General features: G+C 43.4%; 1 protein-coding gene across 3 annotated transcripts; it reads left to right on the forward strand.

Moving 5' to 3' along the window:
- Positions 1-24: 24 nt before the first annotated feature.
- Positions 25-21,265, forward strand: LOC117367640 (zinc finger protein 2 homolog). 3 transcript variants are annotated; one of them, XM_033960399.1, is made up of 9 exons: positions 25-728; positions 3,662-3,788; positions 4,451-4,564; positions 4,822-4,935; positions 8,956-9,084; positions 10,768-10,869; positions 14,570-14,698; positions 16,596-16,703; positions 19,507-21,265. In XM_033960399.1, the coding sequence occupies exons 1-9, from the start codon at positions 705-707 to the stop codon at positions 21,105-21,107; spliced, it is 2,448 nt and encodes an 815-aa protein (XP_033816290.1). In that variant the 5' UTR covers positions 25-704; the 3' UTR covers positions 21,108-21,265. The 3 variants fall into 3 exon arrangements, with proteins under 3 accessions (XP_033816290.1, XP_033816291.1, XP_033816293.1); XM_033960400.1 differs by lacking the exon at positions 14,570-14,698 and having other exon boundaries at positions 26-728; XM_033960402.1 differs by lacking the exons at positions 14,570-14,698; positions 16,596-16,703 and having other exon boundaries at positions 26-728.
- The last annotated feature ends 262 nt before the right edge of the window (positions 21,266-21,527 follow it).

The following is a 21,527-nucleotide window of genomic DNA, read 5'->3' on the forward strand; positions in this document are numbered from 1 at the left end:
TGCTTGAGTACCTGATTGTAAAACCGCTTAGATAACCTTGATAGGTGGTATATAAAAACCTAATAAACTTGAAACTTGAATCTGATAGCTCGGGAACAGACTGGGCTGATTTGTGAGGGTCTCACATAAAGCCCCTCCTCTACTCTGGTGGGGCTCAAGGTTGCAGGACAAAGTAAGTTTCTGCTTCTATTTTGAATCTTTTCTGGGTTGTTGTGTTTTGTTTGTGTTTTTTTTGCAGCTCTGCTGAAGTAGAGAAAGCAACTGAGCATGTGCAGAGCTCTTCACCCCACCCACTCCTGGGAGGTCATCCTGAAATATCCCGCCTCCATAAGGTGGGATATGTATAGAGGCAGCACAGCAGGTCCCACACAAGAAGAATCTTCTACAGCTCCACCTTAAGGAGGTAGGATATTCAGGATGACCTCAGCAAGGGGAAAGGTTAAAGAGCTCTGAGCATGCTCAGCTGCGTTCTCTACTTCCGCAGAGCTGCAAAATGGGAAAAGATTCAAAATAGAGGCAGAAACTTTCTCTGTGTTGCCGCTGGAAATCCCTGCGAGCCCCAGTCCCAGATCCGCAGAGGAAGAGAGAGATTATATCTGAGACTCAGGAATCAACCCAGTCTCCTCATCTTTCCAGGAAGAGGGAAATCTCCAGCCTGAATCCATCTCAGTAGCTACAGAATTCAGAAGGGAAACAGGAGGGAAATGTCTGCCCTGGATTCTGATCAGGTCATTCAAAACATGTATTTAGTCTAATAATAAGGTGTTGTCTTCTTTTCTTTGTTTTGATTTCGTCTTGTATAAAGTAAGAAATTGTCCTCTTTACTCTTGTAAAAGGAAAACCTTCTCCCTGTGCATCTCTTCCAGCCTTCCCTTCTCTTGTCCTTGTTCATCTGTTTTGGAGGGAAGACTAACCTGTTGGAGGTAGGGTTACCAGATGTTCCAGAACTAAAATCCGGACCCTTGGCCCCACCCATCCCCGCCCAGTTCTGCCCCTGGCCCCGCCCCCTCCACCTGTTCACTTGTCAGGAGGGCATCTGCGCAGGCGCTGGTGTGACGCAATGACATCCCACGCTCCTAGCTGGAAGCTTTTCAAAATCCAAAGTGCTGGGTTTTCAAAACCACATTGAGGTCCCAAGATGAAGGTGGTGCACGAAATGGAGGACAAAGGTTGTTGAGATCTCGTAGAAAGCGAGATAGTAAAGGATATTATGATGCAGGTTTTTCCATCTATCCAGGAGTGGTATGCAGAGATGGTTGATAGATGGAGTCATACAGAATTGGATTTAAGACCTAAATCCAATAAATATAACAAGTAGGTTAAAATGTAGTTAATCGGGCAATGAAACGGATCCTTAGCCTGTGAATGTGCCCATATGGAAAAAGGCTTCCACTTTAATTGATAAGATTTCATTGTAGATGGTCTTCTGGCTGCCAGGAGCATTTCTTTTACTGATGAAGGTACTGGAAACTCTGCAAATATTGTCCGCTCAATTTCCATGCTGTGAGATTGAGGCTGCAAAGATTGAGATGCATCAGGTGACCGTTCTGCTGAGAGAGACGAGAGGGGTGATCTCCTAACGGAAGTGGAGGAGCAACCAGAAGATCCAGGAGTATCGGGTACCAGATTTGCCTGGGCCAGCAAGGTGCAATGAGAATCAGCTGGGCTCCATCCCTGATGGTCTTCTGAAGAACTTTGGAGATCAACGGAGTTGATGGGAAAGCATAAAGTAGGGTGAGATTTCATGTCATGGAAAACGCATCTCTGGTGATTGCATGAGGAGCAGGTCTGAGAGAGCAATACTGGGTACATTGAGCATTGGTTGCAGAAGCAAACAGATCTATTGTGGGGGTACCCCATTGGTGAAAAATGTTGCATACCACCTCTGGATTCAGAGTCCACTCATGAGGATCTGGCTTGTAGCAGAGGGAATCTGCAATTGTGTTCAATTTCCCTGGAATGTATACTGCTTGCATATCTGTGGAAAGGGAAAGAGCAAGGTTCCCTAAGCGGTAAGCTTCTCTGCAAAGAGGGAGAGACCCTGAGCCTCCTCTGTCGGTTTGGATCAAGAGTCGTGTTTTGCGGATCCAAGGAGTGAACGCTCGAAGTGCATAGTAAACTGCTCAAAGATCTAGAAGATTGATATGAAACTGGGTTTCTTTGTCTGACCATAGACCTTGAGTCTGGAGATGTTCTCCCCAACCTTTGTTTGAGGCATCTGTTGTGATGGTGAGTAGTGGTGGCTGAAACCGGAATGGACAGCCTTGCCTGAGGCATGAAGAGTGAATCCACCAGGCAAGAGAGGCCTTGACCTTGGTTGAAAATGAAATTAGGGTTGCCAGAGATTGAATGCTCCGAGTCCAGTTGAGCTTGAGACGCCATTGCAGAGGGCGCAGGTGAAGCCTGGAATGTGGGACTAAAGCCAGGGATGCTGCCATGTGACCCAATAGCCATAAAACTGCGCATGCTGGTTACGTTGCACTTTGTGTCGTGCTGCACAAGTGTAATTATTGCTTGATGTTCTGGTAAGTACGCTCTGGCAGAGACTGCGGGTCGGCTGAAGGTTGGATTTTTTTTTAAATTGATGATGAATCCCAGCTGTTGTAATGAGTGCACTGTGGCTTGAATTGTAAGAAGCAACTGTTCCCTGACACGAGGGAAAAAGAAAATCAACAAAGCATCAACTGAACCCGAGTGTTTGGTCAGGCTTTTGCCTTTGAGAAGAGGAATTTGCGACAGGAGTTCTTGCACGCCAGTGATTGACCATGCTTGACAACTATGACGGTAAGTACCTGGCTGTATGCGATCAACATTTGAGTAATTTTGACATCTAAATTAAGAGTGGAGTTTTGTTTTGAGAGACCAATGGCTTTGTTAAGCTCTACTTACAGGACTTAGATGTACTGAAATATAAACATAGAAATTGACGGCAGATAAGGGCCACGGCCCATCCAGTCTGCCCACCCTAATGACCCTCCCCTGCCTTTACTTTGCGAATAGATCCCACATGTCGATCCCATTTGGCCTTAAAATCAGGCACGCTGCTGGCCTCAATCACCTGAAGTGGAAGACCATTCCAGCGATCAACCACCCTTTCGGTGAAAAAGAATTTCCTGGTGTCACCACGCAGTTTCCTGCCTCTGATTTTCCACGGGGTGTCCTCTTGTTGCCGTGGGACCCTTGAAAAAGAAGATATCCTCCTCTGCATCGATGCGGCCCGTGAGATACTTGAACGTCTCGATTATGTCTCCCCTCTCTCTGCGCTCCTCGCGCTCCTCGAGCTGTAATTTATCTAACCATTCTTCGTACGGGAGATCCTTCAGTCCCGAGACCATCTGGGTGGCCATTCTCTGGACCGACTCCAGCCTCAGCACATCCTTACGGTAATGCGGCCTCCAGAATTGCACACAGTATTCCAGGTGCGGTCTCAACATGGATCTATACAAAGGCATAATGACTTCAGAGCAAATTGATTATCGGAGGTCTCTTTTTTTTTCTCCACTATTTTTTGGTTATTTAACTCTGATTGATACAGTGGTCTTTTGAACATAGTTGTCTTCTACTATATTATGTTGACATACTGACAGAAGTCATATTACAAAGTCTACTACAGAAACATGATAAGGAAACTGGCTGACTGTGTCCGTGTCTTGCTTTCCAGACATCCGTCACATTCAAGGATGTCGCTGCTTATTTCTTGGAGATGGAGTGGGACGTTCTGGGAGAATGGCAGAAAGAGTTGTACAAGAAGGTCATCAAGGAGATTCATGACATTCTCATCTCACGAGGTAAATATCATCTATCACCACTTAAAGTATTATTAGCACTTTCACACATATGCGATGATTGAGTGGTGGGTCTGGCTATAGGGACTTCAGTCCTTGGCAAGATTACACAACTCTGAGCATATGTCACTGTTTCAACCACAGATTATGTGATTATATAACGTTTTAATACAGGGATCATTGAACTCCAATTTAAGATTTATTTTTAATCAAGTTGCAGTCTGTAACTGCCTTTTTTCTCTAAGCTTTAAGCTTTGGCAGGCATATACTCAAATTCCAATATAAAGAGATAGATACACACACTAGAAGCTGACCAAATTTTGGTTACAGTGAGAAAACTGGCCCAAAATTCTTCTGCCTGGTTTTGGCAGAAACTGACTGTGTGGGTTTTTTTTTTTTTTTAGAAGCTGAAAATTTGTGCTTTGTCCTGTTTGTCTCCCTCCCCTCTGAACTGGAGTTGCCTTTACTCCCTTCCCACTTGTAGGCTCCCCCCTTGGGCCTATTTTACAATCCCTGGCAGTCTATGGGGTGTAGCGAGGGCAAGAACAATCCTCATTTGCTCCTTCCCCTGCTGGCTCTGCTTTCAAAATTCCCACAGACACACAGAAATAGATGGGATTCTACAAATACAATGTAAATATCATTTTCCTATGTCTTAATAACAGGTTACGTAATCGTTAATCCTGATGTTATATTCAGGATTAAAAAAGAAGATGAGAAATATTTTGCACAACACTGTGAATTGGAGGGAAAAGTGAACCCGAATGAGCCCACCAAGAGTAAGCAAGCTTTTCATTTTCAGAGCACCAGGTTGACATTAAACATTTAGGGGCCCTTTACTTAAGCTTAGAGGGCGCTAATGGAATTGGTGGATGCCCATTATATATATATATGGGCTTCTTAGTATTTAGCACGCGCTAATTCCACTAACATGCACTAAGCTTTAGTGAAAGGGCCTCTTAGAGACTTAAAATCTATTTTCTAATTTATTATTATCAGATTCTTGGTGAATCCTAGATATGTTTTCTTGTAACAGGTTTTCCAATTGTAACATCCGTTTTCTCGCTGTGTATTAAACAAGAGGAGGATCTCCCCTTCATAGATCCTCCTGAATCAGAGACATCTGAACAGACTCACCTTTCTGTACCGAGTAAGTATCAAATTCCTCCTGCACAGCTTTACTAAGGTCAGCCGAGACCATTTAGGAAATCAGTGGTGGAGATGAGGGCATCATCCACTCTTCTCCTTCCAAATTTCCAAAATTTTATATGTTTACCGCTGGTGTGGGAACAAAACTTTTTATCGCTCTGCAGGAACGGTAAAAGGCTTTGATCCCATGGAGAAAACCACCCCCTCTACAATCACAGCTCCCAACCATCGCTCCACTCCCCTCGCAGCTCCATCTCTCCTCCCTTCGAGTCTGGCAGCACCAGCCCCCCCCCTCCTCGCTCACGGGTCCAGTGGTTATAGTCTCCCCTTGCTCGCGGGTCTGGCGGCTGAGGTATTCTGTTAGGATTAATTTTCTTTGTAGCATTCAGGGTCCTGATAGTAGAGGGGATATTGTGAGGGGGGAGACTGGTTTTGTTGATCTTTTTTCTGTACTTGTGATTTATAAAATGACAGTTGTACAGAATATTGTTATTTTAATACTTTAATAAAATGATTTCAATATAAAATCATAACTATTCAAGGCTTGTGCGGATGGGATCAGACAGAGTTCGAGGGGACGGGGACAAATTTTTTCCACATAATTCTCTAATGGAGGCGCCTAGCCCAAAGCGCCTACACTAAAGTGGGCGTGGTTAGGGGGCGGATCAAGGGCGTGGTTTTGCGTGAAACATCTCTTTTTGTGAATCGGGTGCCATTAGGCTTTCACATCGGCACCTAACTTTAGGCATAGAAAAGCCTGGCATAAATTGGGAACACATAAATGTCAGGATGCTGAGTGTGATTTTATAACGGGTGCCTACGTTTGTTGTTGGTTTTTGTCCTGCCTTTAAGAATTCTTTTGGGCTGATCTTCAAAACCACGAAACTGGGTAGGAGAGTCTTGTATACCATTAAATGGTGCTGAGCTGCCTAGGAGGGGCTATTCAGGGGCACTGACCCTCTGACTGATGCAGCACTATCCCAGAGCCAGTCATGGTGGTCCTAAACAGGAATGGACTGCTATCCTGTTTAAACTGATGTTCCAGATTTAGAAATTGCACAAATATAGTTATATATTTCCAATCAAAAATATTTATTAAAAGTCATTTCATGCCAAAATAATCTTGCATCAAAAGGCTCACAAAAGTCTATTTGTGCAATGGAGACGTCTCAACAGAAGAAATACGATCACATCTCACCCCGTCTGATTAGTGCACATTGGTTACCAGTTGAACACAGAATCAGTTATAAAATCCTACTTTTAACATTTACAACAAAATGAAACAACCAACCAGAGTTCATCAACAGACTTTTAATTCCCTACAATACTTTAAAAGCTCTTCGTTCAACGTCTCGGAATCTTCTCGTTATACCTTCTTTAAAACGGATTAATACGTTGCGCTCCAATAATTTTGCCGTCACTGCCCCTACTCCCTGGAATTCGCTGCCTAACCATTTGCGCAGTGAATCCGATTTAAAACAATTTAACCCTTTCAGGACCATAAGGATCGTAGGCCAATTTTTGTGGTTTTGACGACATTTTTATGGTAAAAAGGGCTTGCAGATGCCAAAAAATTGATTTTTTTTGTGAAATATCATTATTTTTTTAAAAAAAAATCACACTTCTGGCTTATGGACAGTGTGGCAAGTGAATCTTCTCGTCAATCTGGCAACGACGCTAATGAATGAATGTCGGAACCAGTTTGTTTACATAAAGGCAGTATCATATGGAATCCGTACATATCAAATTTAGAACTGTAGACTATCCCAATCAAAATTTATAGGATTTTAAAGTTATGGGACAAATATGTCCCTTGGTCCTGAAAGGGCTACAGCAAAACTAAAAAAAAATTTCTTGTTCCAGGACGCTTTTGGATAACAACTGTCCTCTTAAGGACAAAAAAATTAAATCAAATTATTACTTTTTACCCTAACCTATTGTATTTTCCCTTTTTTGTTGCACTTTTCTTTAACGATTGTAGTTCTTCCCCACTTTCCCATTGTTTGAAGTAGGTCCATACGTCTTATCAGTGCTTTATTATGGCACTTGGATTTTATCCAGTATCCCCTGTTTTAATATGTTTATATGTAATTTTATATTGTACACCGCTTAGAAACCTGATTAAGCAGTTTAAAAAATCTTTTAATAAACTTGAAACGTGAAGTGTAAATTAATATTTCTGGAGAGAGATCTCACCTTGCTCTAACAATGCTTTTACCTATATACGTAAAATAATTGTGACATCATTTTACAGTCTTCATATACAGTAAAACCTTGGTTTGCGAGCATAATTCGTTCCAGAAGCATGCTTGTAATCCAAAGCACTCGTATATCAAAGCAAATTTCCCCATAGGAAATAATGGAAACTCAGACGATTCATTCCACAACCCAAAAAATTTAATACAAAATACTCTACGTACTTGTATTGCAAGACCTCACTCATTTAGAACAGTCTGCTGTCCATTTTTTTCTCCTCTTGCTCCTGTCCCTGTCTCCAACATATTGATTTTTCCCTTTCAGCTTTTCTCCTTTTTTCTGTTCTGCCTCTGTCCACTCAAATTTCGCCCTCTTTCTCATCCTTCTCCTTTTTAAATTTTCAGCTACCTATCAATTTTCCATCTTCTTTTATTCTGTAGCTCTTCCATTTCCCATCTCACTCCTTTCCCAGCCTCCTATCTCCTTCTATCTCTCTCCTCTTGGTCCAACATTTTGCTCCCTCTTTTCTGTTCTTCTTCCCTCCCCCCTTGATGCTGAACAATGAGATGGAAGGAAAAAAAAAGAGATGCTGCATCTTTCTCTCCCTTCCACCCCCAGGCCTAACATTTCTCCCTCCCTTCCATCTCCAGATCCAACTTCTCTCCCTTTCTCTTCCCAACTGCCCCCTATCCCAACTCTCTTCCTGTCTGCCTCCCTCCCTCTCCCCCCCAGGTCCACCATTTCTCCCTTTCTCTTCCCACCGGTTCTCCCTTCAAGTATCTTTTTCCCTCTTTCTCCACATTACCCCAGGTCCAACCTGTCTCCCTTCATCTCGTTGACTTCACAGCCCAGCATGCTTTTCCCTCCAGCACCAGTCCCTCTCTCCTTACAACCCAGCATGCCTTTCCCTTCAGCGCCGATCCCTCTCTCCTCACAGCCCAGCATGCCTTTCCCTCCAGCGCTGATCACTTTCTCCTCACAGCCTGACATGTCTTTCCCTCCAGCGCCGGTCCAATGTCACCACCAAGCCGAGGAATCTGCCGGTCTCAGCAATTCGGCAGTGTTGTCCGTGATTCCCCCTCCTGCTTTTCGCCTGCCGTGGTCTGTCTCCAATGACGCAAAACTTCCTGTTTCCACCTGGGTGGACCGCGGCAGATGGAAGGCAGGAGGGGGAGCCACGGACAACACTGCCGAATCGTTGTCGAAGCCGGCAGACTTTCCAGGTGGGCCGGATTCAGCCCGCAGGCCTTGTGTTTGACACATGCAGCCTAGGCCATTCTTTATATGCCAAGACCTGGCTTCACTGGGACATTATGCCTCGACATGTTAGCCAGAGCACCATCTTAGCCCCAGAATTTAACTGGGTAGTGGTGGTGGTCAGTCCACTACCCAGTTAGTTTATTTGTGTGTGTTAAATGCTGCGAGTCCTATTTTGTCACAAGGCATTAGCACATGCTAAGCTTTAGCAAAAGGGCCCTGTAATGATTTTAATGATTTTATTATGATTGTAATTAATTATTGTAATGGTAAGCCAGTGAGATGCTTTACAAATTCAGCTGTATATCAAGACTTAATGAACTTGAACTTACTGGGGGGGGTGCTGAAGACCCCTCCAGCTCTGTCTTCTTAAATCAGAACAGTTTAGCAGATCTCCAGTTGGTGGTGTCAGGCAATGGAAGGTGGTGTTTTTAAATGTTTCTAAATAAATCAATTTGAAGCTTTTGAGAAAGGAGTTGCCCGCCTCAATAATAAGATAATCAGGCTCTGGGGTAACTTTTTTTGTTTTAACCACCTTGTACTAACGAAGATCATTGTCCCATAACAGGCTCCCACAATATCAAGCCCGACATTTTAATCCGATTTGAGCAAGAGAAATTCAGGAGTGAACCTCCAGGATCTGAGGAAACAGGAAATCGGACCACCACAGGCTCATATGAGGAACTGCATGAAATGGGTGAGGGAGCTTGAATTAAAGCTAGTAACGACGGGTTACAAACTTTTCCTATAACAAAGACTCCTTCTCTGGATCAGGCACAATGAGAACGAGGTGTTATCATCACAGTCCCTCCTTTAATCTTTGTTGGAAGGATTATTTGTGTGTTCTATTTCCCTTATTTTTATTTCTTTCCTTTCATTGTCAGGTAAGCTTTTTTTATTTTATTGTTTTTATGGGAGGGTTATACCTTTCTTTTTTTCTTATTCTACCTTACCATTTTCCCATGTCTCTCTCCTTTCAACATTTATCTCTCATCCCTTATCAGTTGATTACATCTTCCTTGTATCTCCATTTCTGATCTCTCTCGGTGCTGCTCCAGGGTGTTAAACCTTCCTTCCACCTAGCAGGTTGTAGGTTTTGTTCTCTGTGAAATAAACAGTGCTACTAGGTGGAGAGAGGCAGGGAGGATAAGAATAAAGACACTGGGATCAGCAAGATGAGCGAGGAAGCATGGCCAAACTGATAGTACAAGGAGGGAGGGAGGCATGAAGGACCACACTGACAGCAGTAGAAGGCGGGAGGGAAGCAGACTGGCTCAAGATGGAAGGAGGCAGAAAGGAATAGAAGAGGAGGAAGCAAATAGATTCTGCCCCAGTTGAAGAAAGAAGGATTGAGGCATATAGGCCTCTGATTAAAGCAGCAGAAGGGGGGAAAAAGGAGATTGACCACCAATATCCATATTAGGAGAGAGGAAGGATAAATAACCCATGGCTGGCCGTAGTAGTAAAAGGAGATGAGAAGATCCATATTGACAGAAGCAGGTTGAAGGGAGGTGGGATCCTATATGTTTCATGCATGCTAGATGCAATTTTATTTGTTGAAATTATGTAATTAGGCTGTACCTTGTATCTGTACCACCCTCTTGACTCTAAAGTGACCCTTTCCAAGATCCTTCTAAAACTATGCAATGTCTAGAGAATAACCTATGTAATGTTATGTTGTAACACTATGAATGTAACTATATATTGTAAACTGGGGGGGGGGGGGGTCGGGATATAAAACCAAATAAACAAAGGGCATATTCTGCTGCAGTTTTCATTACTATAGTATTGTAGGACTCTGTGTTAAATGTCATGATTCGTTTTCAGAACGATGGAGGGTCCTTAACTCCTTCCACCAGGACACTTGAATTTTCAGAGCTCATAATATTCCCATCATCTCAGTATTGGCAAAATTTGCTTTTAAGAACATAAGAAATGCCTTCACCGGATCAGACCTTAGGTCCATCTAGACCGGCGACCCGCGCACGCGGAGGCTAAGCTAGGTGTTCCCTGATGAAGACCTTGTTTACCCGTATCCCTCAATGTGATTCGCAAGGAGGTGTGCATCCAACTTGCCCTTGAATCCCCGAATGGTGGTCTCCGTCACAACCTCCTCCGGGAGAGCGTTCCAAGCGTCCACCACTCGCTGTGTGAAACAGAACTTCCTGACATTTGTCCTGGGCCTGTCACCCCTCAGTTTCAGCCCATGACCTCTTGTCCGTGTCACATTCGACAATGTGAATAACGATGTTTCTTGCTCTATTTTGACGAATCCTTTTAGTATTTTAAAAGTCTCTATCATATCCCCTCGCAGTCTTCTCTTTTCAAGGGTTCTAATCTCTCCTTTAAACCTGAAGCTATTTTTCGTTTCTCTTTACAGGCAACCAAAGTTACACTGCTGAGAATATAATAGAGATCCTGAAAATGGATCCCGATAGTGACCAGCTGGAGGAAGGAGAGGAGGATCCTGATACCAAAAGTGGTGAGCCAACAATTCCTTTATAATCAAATCCTTGCTAGGTGTTCTGGAGTATCTCTAAATTTTCACTTAGACACAAATACTACTATTACCGTATTTTCACGTAGATAACGCGCACCCGTGTAAAACGCGCACACGGGTATAGCGCGCGGGAAACACACATTTATGTAAAGAAATTTTTATATACCGCGCTCACGGGTATACCGCGCATGCCGCCCCGACTCTCCTCTGGCTGCCCCCCCTTGAAGTCCTGTCCCCCCCTTGAACGTCTAACTGTCCCCCCTTGAAGTCCTGTCCCCATCCTGAAAGCCTGATGCCCCCCCCCCGACGCCCGATTCATCATCCGGAAGGACCGCTCGCACCCCCACCGCTCGCACTCCCACCCGAAGAACCGCTCGCACCCCCACAGCCTCCCCCCCTCCCCCATGGAGAAGCTGTCTACCTTGTTTCCGGATGCCAGTGAGCCCAGCTGCTTCCTCTGCCGGCGGTCCCGCCCCTTCTCTGAGCCCTGCGCTACACTGCTTCCTCTTCCGGCAGTCCCGCCCTTTCTCTGACATCAGAGAAAGGGCGGGACCGCCGGAAGAGGAAGCAGCGCAGCAGGGCTCAGAGAAGGGGCAGGACCGCCGGCAGAGGAAGCAGCTGGGCTCACTGGCATCCGGGAACAAGGTAGACAGCTTCTCCATGGGGGAGGGGGGAGGCTGTGGGGGTGCGAGCGGTTCTTCGGGTGGGAGTGCGAGCGGTCCATCGGGGTGGGAGTGCGAGCGGTGGGGGTGCGAGCGGTCCTTCCGGATGATGAATCGGGCGTCGGGCGGGGTGGGAACTATGTAAAAAAAATTTTATATAGCGCGCTCACGCGTATAACGCGCAAGGTTATGCACGGTTTGTAAAATCGTGTATAACGCGCGCGTTATATGCGTGAAAATACGGTAATTATTTCTATAATGCTACCAGACGTACGCAGCGCTGTACAGAGTCACAAAGAAGACGTTATTTAGATTTTTGGGGGTACATAATTTCCTGGAGTGTATATAGTGTGCATAATACCATCAGTAACGGAAGTACTGCGAGAAGCAGCTGGTTAGACATTGCATTACATTGGTATTTATTGATCACTAATATGCTCCCAGAAGGAGTTCAACGTGATTTACAATTTAGAATGTAATGTAATCCCTGGCCATATCCAGTGACTACATTATTTCATTAGGGTTCTTGACACAGATAACTTGTTTTGTGTTGGAGGGAAAATTGCTTGAGTACCTGAATAAATGCATGTAAAACCGTAGAACAGTATAGAAAATTGAATGAATGAATAAATAAATATGATTATGGCATATGGAGAGCTTTGTCAACTATCGAGATAGGAGAGCTGGTTTGTGTCTTGTTTAGTTTCTTTTGGTTGTAGCCTGTTATCTGTGGAGGGGAAGGTATTTTCAAAATAGAGAGGCTTTTAGGCCTTTACAAAAGTTTTGGTAGTGGTGGGGGGTTGTTCCTTAATTGTGCTGGTAAAGGATTCCACTATTTTGCTACCAGGTATGGGAAGGTTATAGAGTGAGTAGTTTTGTATTTGGGAATCTTATGCTCTGGTGGGAAATTTCATGGCGACACCAGAAAATATTTCTTCACCGAAAGGGTGGTTGACCGCTGGAATAATCTTCCACAACCGGTAATTGAGGCCAGCAGCGTGCCAGATTTTAAGAAAAGATGGGATTGGCATGTGGGATCTCTTCATGGAGGTAGTTAGGGGGTGGGCCATTAGTGCAGGCAGACTAGATGGGCCGTGGCCCTTTTCTGCCATCATGTTCTATGTTTCTATATGGTTACTGATCAGGTTACGATTATCTTTGGGTGGTATTTTGATTAAATTCAACTGGTCTGGTAAAAAAGATCAGTGTTAGTTAGGTACCATCGACTCACCTTCAAGTCCTAGCGACTTGATGAATTACAAAGAAATTGGTCCGGTAAGGTCCTCCAGCTTCATCCCCATGATTGGTCCAGTAAGGTCTTCCCCTCTTCATCTAGTTCCTTCGATCTTCCAAACATGATGTCCATCTCCAATTAACTTTCTTTTCTGACAGTATGACCAAAATAAGAGTGTCATAACTTCATCATTTGGTCTTTGAGTAACATAGCCAGTTTGATCTCTTCCACGGCACATATAAAATCCTTCTCCAACACCAAAGCTCAAATGAGTCTATCTTCTTTCTGTCTTGCTTCTGTAGCGTCCAGCTTTCGCATCCATAATTGACCACTGAGAAAAAGAGTGCATGGACAAGTCTGATCTTCGTTTGGAGTGCTATTTCTTTGCCTTTGAATACTTTGTGGACATCCTTCATTGACGAACGGCCAAGTGCTATTCTGTGGAGTATTTCCTCCTTGCTAGTTGCTTCTTTGTTTACGAAAGAGCCCAGGAGATAGAATAGAAGTTGTAAAGGATTTCAGTCGCCTTCAAGCTCAAAATCTTCATCATTTTCCGTGTCCGTGATCTTCGTCTTGTTTATGTTCAGTTCTAATCCCATGTTACGACTTTCGGCTTTGACTTTTCTGAGTAGATACAACATGTCGTCTTTGCTGCTGGTGATGACAGTTGTATCGTCTGCATAGCGCAGGTTGTTTATATTTCGGCCACCGACTTTGAAACCATCGCTCTCTCCTTCCAAATTTGCTTTTCTGAAGATTGCTTTGCCGTAAAGTTTGAACAGGTAAGGTGACAAGATGCATCGTTGCCTGACGCCACATTTTATTGGAAACCATCAGTGTTTCCATATTCTGTTTTCTCTGCAGCTTCTTGATTTTCGTAGAGGCTCTTTATAAGCTGAGTTAAATGTTTGGGTTTTCCCATTTGTGTTAGAGTTCTCCATAGTTTATCATGATCCACACAGTCAAAAGCTCATGCATGTTATTACCAGGGTGGACCTACTCTGAATCACATCCTGTGTATCTTCCAAAAATTCAGTCAAATTTACCTCTGGTGTGATCAGATGGTCCACCTCCTGGGCAGATTCAACTTTTTTTGGAGGAATGTAATAATAGTTATTTATTGGAAAGTTCTCCGCATTGGCCATTCCCAATACTTCTTCAAAATACTTCCTTAATAATATCTCAGGCGACAATAAATGAGTTACTGGAAAATTGATCAAGCGGAGATTTTTCACTCTATGAAGCAAAAGTATAGGGGCTTTTGGTATTCTTTGATCTTCTCCAGTACCCAGTATCTAATGCATGCTAATGCTCGTTAGGGTGTGCTAAGCTTTAGTAAAAGGGCCCCATTGTGATTTAGCAGATTTTCAATTGGTGTGTAGCAGAATCTGATTCCGATTACAGCAACTAGATGAAATTTCCATTATGATTTTGCTGTAACAGTATCCTCCACAGAACTGTTTGTAGTTCTTAAGGAAAGGAGCTGCCTGCCTCACTATTAAAATGATCATGATATTGCTAAAATATATTTCTGATGATGATCAGTACAGCAGCACCCCTGTCCTGTTAGCTCTGTTCTGGAGACAGTGCCAATGAAACAGCATAATTGTGAGCACTTCGGGACAGTAAGGGAATTTTTTCAAGTACCTTTCTTATTTCTAATCTTAATGTATATTTTCTGTAAACCGCTTAGAACCTAACGGATGTAGCGGTATATAAGAAATAAATTACATTACATTACATTACACTTATAGAGGCTCTTTGGTAACTGGTTTTCCTATGACAGACTCCTACAGTGTCAAGCCTGATGTTGTAATCAGATTTTTCCAAGAGGGATTTGGGACTGAACCTCCGGGATCTGAGGAAAGAAGAAATCTGACTACCACAGGCACATGTGACGAACTGCATGAAGCAGGTGATGTAACTTAGATTAAAGCGAGTAACGAGCTGATGCAAACTTTTCTTTCATGAAAAAATGACTCCTCTGGACCAGGCACAGTGAGAATGAGGTGTTATTTATAAACTGCTTATATTAATCAGGAACTCTGTCTTGGCAGGCTATGGTACCTGGGGTGATGGAGGGTTAGGTGACTTTCCCAGGGTCACAAGGAGCCACATTGGGATCAAACCTGCAACCTCAGTGTGCTGAGACAGTAGCTGAAACCACTAGGTCACTTCTCCACTCTTTAGTGATCATGGCCCCTGCTTCTAACCTTTGCTTTGTGGATCATGTAGTTCTTCTTTTCTCCTTAAATTATTTTTATGCCTGTCATTTCTTCTCTTTCTCTTATTCTCACCCAGCTGTTCTCCATGGCTCATCTTTGTCTCTTCCCTTCTCTTTTTCAACACCTACCCCCTGATATTCTGCCACAGAAGTTAGCACTTTATTAAATGTTTATCGCCGCTGACTAAATTATGCACTGATTCGATGCCAGGCCGGTCCGGACACCTGCACTGAATATCGGTGTATAAATCTGGGCCTGACCAATGTTTTTTGGGGATGCATAGGAGTTAATGCAGCTTTGACTGAATATCATTCTGGCTGCATAACCTTTTTTTTATAAATAAAAAATAAGAGCCCCAGAGTCCCGATCCCCCTCTTATATCCCCCCGATCATGGCCCCTCTTGCCCTCCACCCTTCTCCAGCCCATGGAAAAATCCATGTCCTTCCCTCCCTTTACCTCCCCCCAAGGGCCTCCTGCTCTCCCCAGCCGTCCAAGTGACTTGCCCCCCTCCCAGGCCTACCTCCATCAGTGGTGGTCCAGCAGCTTCAGTGGGAGCAAGAGCGCAACCCCATTGCATTTTCCCTTGTGGCAGCTTTGCAAAATGGCTGCAACGACCTCTGAATATCAACCCCCTCCTGTTTCTCATTCTATATCAGTTTGAATTCATCTTTTTTTATATCTTTCACTATTTTTTTACTTCTCTGTGTCGCTCCAAGATGCTGAATCTTCCTCCTACCCAGCAGGCTGTGAGCTTTATTCTCTGTGAGCCACAAAGTGCTGCTCAATGGAGAGAAGCAGGCAGGATAGTTTTGCTGGAGGAAAGGAGGAAAAACAGCCTCCACTGGGATCAACAGGAAGAATGAGGAAGGATGGCCAAATTGACAGCAGTGAGGCAGAATGGCTCAACATATTAGCAGAATGGACGGATGCAGAAAGGAATCGAAGAAGGGGAAAGCAAAGTGACCCCTCCTCCTCTGTGGAAGCAAGGGATCGAAGCAGCAGGAGGAGGAAAAGGAAGGGTGATCACTAATATCCAAATTAGGAGAAAAGAAGGTCAAGTAAGCAGTTGGAGGGGAAAAGAAGACAGGGAGACCCACACTGTTAGCACCAGGTTGGAAAGAGGTGAGATTTTCTCACAGGGCATATTATGCAGCAGCTTTCATTACCATAATACTTTACATTAGTGATTTTTATTCTGCCATTACCTTGCAGTTCAAGGCGGATTACAGAAGAGGATTTCTGGACTTGTCCAGAGGTGTTACAGAGTAGAGTGGACTGCTTCAGAGGATTGAAATGTTTCATACACTGTTAGTTAGTCTTCATGGATTTCTTGAATAGCAGGGTTTCTATTTCTTTTCTGAAAGTTTTGTAGTCTGGGGTCGCGATTAGTAGATTGGAGAGTTGGTGGTCTAGTTTTGCTGCCTGTGTGACTAGAAGGCCATCTCCATGTTATATTTTCAGAATTACAAGACTCCTATATTTTCAGAGCTCCCAAAATTCTCATCCGTTTTAGACAAGAGTTGCTTTTCTTGGAGCTTTTAAGCTTTCCTTTAAAACCTTAAGTTATTTTTCTACTCTACTTACAGGCAACCAGAGTTACACTGCTGAGCCCACAGTAGAGATCCTGAAAATGGAAGCGGATCCTGTCAGTGTCCAGTTGAAAACCGAAGAGGAGGAAACTTATACCAAGAACAGTGAGCCAAGAATTCCTTTAGTATAAAATCCTCACTATGTGCTCTGGAGAGTTTCTACATTTCCACTAGAAACCGACCAAATATTTAGATTTCAGTTTCTGCTTTGGCGCCAGAGCCAGCCTAAAATATGAGTTTGGCCTTATTTCAAACTGAAACTTTGCTGCGCCGCCCCCACTCCCTTCCTCCTCCCTTTGACAAGAAAGATGCACGGCTCCTCGGTCAAAAGGCGCAGCATTGGGTTTTTCAATTGGAATCAGTAGAGCCATTGGGCTTGAATGCGCGGCATTCTGATTTGTTGATCTGCTTGTGCTTGTGAGCAGCTGCATTGGATTGGCTGCTAGTGGAATGAGGTGGAATCTGTTCAGCGATTTCAGTCAGCCACAGCTAGCCTATGAGGAACTGTGTCGAAGGCTTTGCTAAAATCCAGGTATACATCTAGCACACATCCTCTAGCTAATTCTCCGGTCACCCAGTCAAAGAAATCGATCAGATTCGTTTGACACAATTTCCCCTTGGTGAAACCATGTTGTCTCAGATCTTGTAACCCATTGGATTCCACTATTTCCTTCAGCAGAGCTTCCATTTAGAGAATGACACGGTGACTGTTACCCACAAGTAGCCACAGGTAACCCGCCGGAAGGGGGAAGAAAAAAACCTGGTTGCCGCAGGTAGAGGACAAGGCAGTTCACCGCTCCACGGGGTGGTGAATGGCTTTGTCACCACAGTTAAATATCTTGCGTGCGTTGCCTCACGTCTCACCCCTCCTGGTCAGCAGCCCTCACAATCACGCGGTCCAGCAGCCCCCTCCCTCCCGATCGCTGCAGTCCGGGCATCTCTTCCTTTCGTAGGGGCAAATAGATTTGTGTGTCTGTCTTTCTCTTTCTCTCTCCTTGGCCGCTGTATGTCTGTCTGTCTTTGTTTTGGTGTCTGTCTCTTTTAATCTGTATCTGTAGCCCCCTGTCCTTCTGTGTGTGTCTTTTTTTTTTTCTGTTTGTTTCTCTCTCCTTGTCCAAAGTTTTTTGGGTTTTTTTTTCTTTAAATCTGTCTCTTTAGACCCCTGTTCTTCTGTGTGGTTTTTTGACTGTCACCTTCTGTCTATCTCTTTGGCTGTTGTCTGTATTTCTTACTTTTGGTCTCTCTGTCTGTGTTTGTTTTGCTGTTTGTCTCTTTGGCTGCTGTATGTGGGGGGTTTTTTTCTGTGTCTCCTATTATTAACCAGCATTCCCTCCATTTCCCTCCCCCCACACTACTTCCCTGTCCCTTCCCGCGGTCTGGCCAGCTCCCTTAGTCCCTTTCCGCCCCTCCTTCCCTTCCCGCAGTCCCAACAAACCTGCGACTCCAGCAGCGTCTGCAGCACTGTATACACGCTGCTTCGGGGCCTTCTACTGCCCTGATTTGCTCTGCCGCATCTCTGATGATGTCATCAGGGACGTGCCAGAGTAAATCAGGGCAATAGAAGGCCCCGAAGCAGCGTGTGTACAGTGCTGCAGGCTGCTGGAGTCGGCAGGTTTGGAGTCGGGACCGCGGGAAGGGAAGGGTGGGGTGGGAAGGGACTAAGTGAGCTGGTCGGATTGCGGGAAGGGAAGGGGAGGGCGGCAAGGGATTAAGTGAGCTTGAAGCAGCGAGTGTGGGGCCGTTTCTGCAGCCGCGCAAGGTGCAGAGGTGAAGAGCAGGGAGGCTTCTCTGGTGCGCATGCGCACTCCTACCACCACAGCCCGACGGATCAGGGATCAGGGAAGCATGCGGTAAGCGTGCGCATGCACGCTTAGCATTTTATTATTATAGATTCCATTTTATTATGTCATCTTGTATCTTATTTTCTGTTCCATTTTAATTTTTTTAATTTTTCTATTTCATTTTGTTTTTAAAATCTTTATTCATTTTTAAAGCAAACAACAAGTGCACAAAAATATATCATAAAAGTAATTCCAATATAGCACTGTAATATCTAACACATAAAATCTAATAGTGTACAATCCCCACCCATCCACCCTTCATCACATTCTCAACTAAAATACAATATACTATATTATACAATATATTATAACATATCTTATTAAATTACACCCCAAATCCACCCTCCCTCTTTCTTTCTTAGATCTATTTTATTTCGTATCGTACTTTGATTGACATTTCTTTTAAAGGTGTATAATCAAGTGGAATAAATGAAATGAAATGCATATTTCTCTGTTTTCAGGCCCTGTCCCCTCTTGACTTCCCAATTGGAAGTGGGGCCTGGGAACAGAGGAACATGTGTTGATTGAATCTTCATGCTTGGCTGTTCGGATAATAGCACTGGGATTGTGCCTTGGACTGACTACAGACCCCCAGAGCTCTTTCTGCAGCATTCAAAGCTCACTGACCCATCCAGGAGATGGACTTCTGGCTTCCCTCCTGCAAGCTGATTTCTGTCTTTCCTTCATAATGAACTCCCCCCCCCCCCCCCCCCCCCCCGCCAAGGACTCAGAAATGAACCAAAATTCATTGTAACAGAGGTCACCTTAGGGGTCCATGGGAGCTACCATTGGCTCTCATAAATAAGAAAATATGGGCCCCCTTCTATCAAGCCATGGTAGAGCATTTTTGCATGGGTCGGTGATGTAAATGCTCCAGCAATCATATGAATTGAATGAGCATCAGAGCAGTTACCTTGCCAGCCTATGCTAAAATGCTCTACTGCGGGTTGATAAAAGGGGCTCATGGAGACTTAGCAAAGCAGATGTCTTTAAAGATTCCTTTGGGAATATTTGCCAATATCAATGGCTGTATCATTTATTTAAATACTCTCATTTTTATCCAACAGATGATGGATTTGGGAACAACAGTAAGAGACTGAGAGAGTGTGTTGGGCAGCAGATGAAGAAATGGAAACCAAAAAACCCTTCCAGAGACAGCGCAGATCCTTTATCTCATTGTGTGGGAGGTGTGAATACAGTTACAACTCCCACCATGAAAGAAAAACTTCAGAATGTAGCCAGACCCAATGCAGGTGCTGAACAAGAGAGAAATTCCAACTATTTCTCAAATCATGCACAAAACCAGAGACTCGATGGAGCGAAACCATTGCAGAGCACTGCAAATGAGAAAAGATTCTCTGACAATTCAGAACTTACAGAAGAAAAAGAAATTCAAAAGCACAAGTCCTTCCAATGTACTGAATGTGAAAAATGTTTTACATATAAATCACAGTTTGTAATTCATCAGAACGTTCACAAAGGTCAAAACCCACCAGAATGTTCAATACATGACAAAGACTTCAGTCAGACATCTCAGATGGACAGACATGAAGTAAACATTAGAACGAAAGAAGTGCATGAAATAAATCAACAGGGAGCAAAGTTATTTAACTGTCCACTATGTGATAAAAGCTTCGCTCAAAAACATAACCTTCAAATTCATGAAGGAATCCATACAGGAGAAAAAGCATATCGATGTTCTCAATGTGATAAAAGCTTCAATCACACAAGGAGCCTCAGATTTCATGAAAGAATCCACACTGGAGAAAAACCATATATATGTACTGAATGTGATAAAAGCTTCAATCATATAAGTACTCTCAGAACTCATGAAAGAATTCACACTGGAGAGAAGCCATATAAATGTTCTCAGTGTGATAAAAGCTTCAGGCACATAAGTACACTCAAAAATCATAAAAGAATCCACACTGGAGAAAAACCATATAAATGTTCTGAATGTGACAAAAGCTTCAATCAAAAAAGTCACTTTAGACGTCATAAAAGAATTCACACTGGAGAAAAACCGTATAAATGTTCTGAATGTGATATAGCCTTCAATCGTACCAGCAGCCTCAGAATTCATGAAAGAATGCACACTGGGGAAAAACCATATAAGTGTTCACAATGTGATATAACTCTCAATTACACCAGTAGCCTCAGAATTCATGAAAGAATCCACACTGGAGAAAAACCTTATAAATGTTCTCAATGTGATATAACCTTCAATTACACCAGTAGCCTCAGAATTCATGAAAAAACCCACACTGGAGAAAAACCATATAAATGTTCTCAATGTGATAAAAGATTCAATAATAAACATAGCCTCAGAAATCATGAAAGAATCCATACGGGAGAAAAGCCATATATGTGTTCTGAATGTGATAAACGCTTCAATCATAAAAGTAGCCTTAGAAGTCATAAAAGAATCCACAGTGGGGAAAAACCATATCAGTGTTCTCAATGTGTTAAAACCTTTAATAATAAGAGTAGCCTTAAAACTCATGGAAGAGTTCACACGGGAGAAAAGCCATATACATGTTCTGAATGTGATAAAAGCTTTAATCAAAAAAGTCACCTTAGACGTCATAAAAGAATCCACAGTGGATGTCTCTCTCCAGGGTGTGGGAGCTTGCTCCAACCTGTCGGTGACATCAAAGGTATTACCTAGTGGCGTGCTGCCTTTCTTTGTGTTGTCTAAGGCTGAAGCTAAAGGTGTGTTCATTTGTGCAGTGTTGGAGCCGAGACTAGTTTTATCTAGTAGGATTTGTATTATTTTATCTTTATCTTTTAACATTGTGAATAGTTAGATGGATATATTTTCTAAAATGGTTAAATAAATAAATAAATAAATAAATAAAGATTATTTTTTAAAAAAATGTATTGATCTAGTGTGCTTTAAGTCTGTGTGGTCCAATTTCTGAGGTTGTTCTGAGTATGCTTATATACCAGCCGTTGTATCATTACAAAGGAAACCAAAGTTTAGTAATGCTAGACGTGGGGTGAATAGGAACTTAATTGACTGTATGAGTTTTCAACCTAAAAAAATAGAGGTTTATTATGGAAATAGACCTCTGAATAAGAGAGCTAT

This window comes from Geotrypetes seraphini, chromosome 10 (assembly GCF_902459505.1).
Source record: "Geotrypetes seraphini chromosome 10, aGeoSer1.1, whole genome shotgun sequence".
NCBI classification, from domain to species: Eukaryota; Metazoa; Chordata; class Amphibia; order Gymnophiona; family Dermophiidae; genus Geotrypetes; species Geotrypetes seraphini.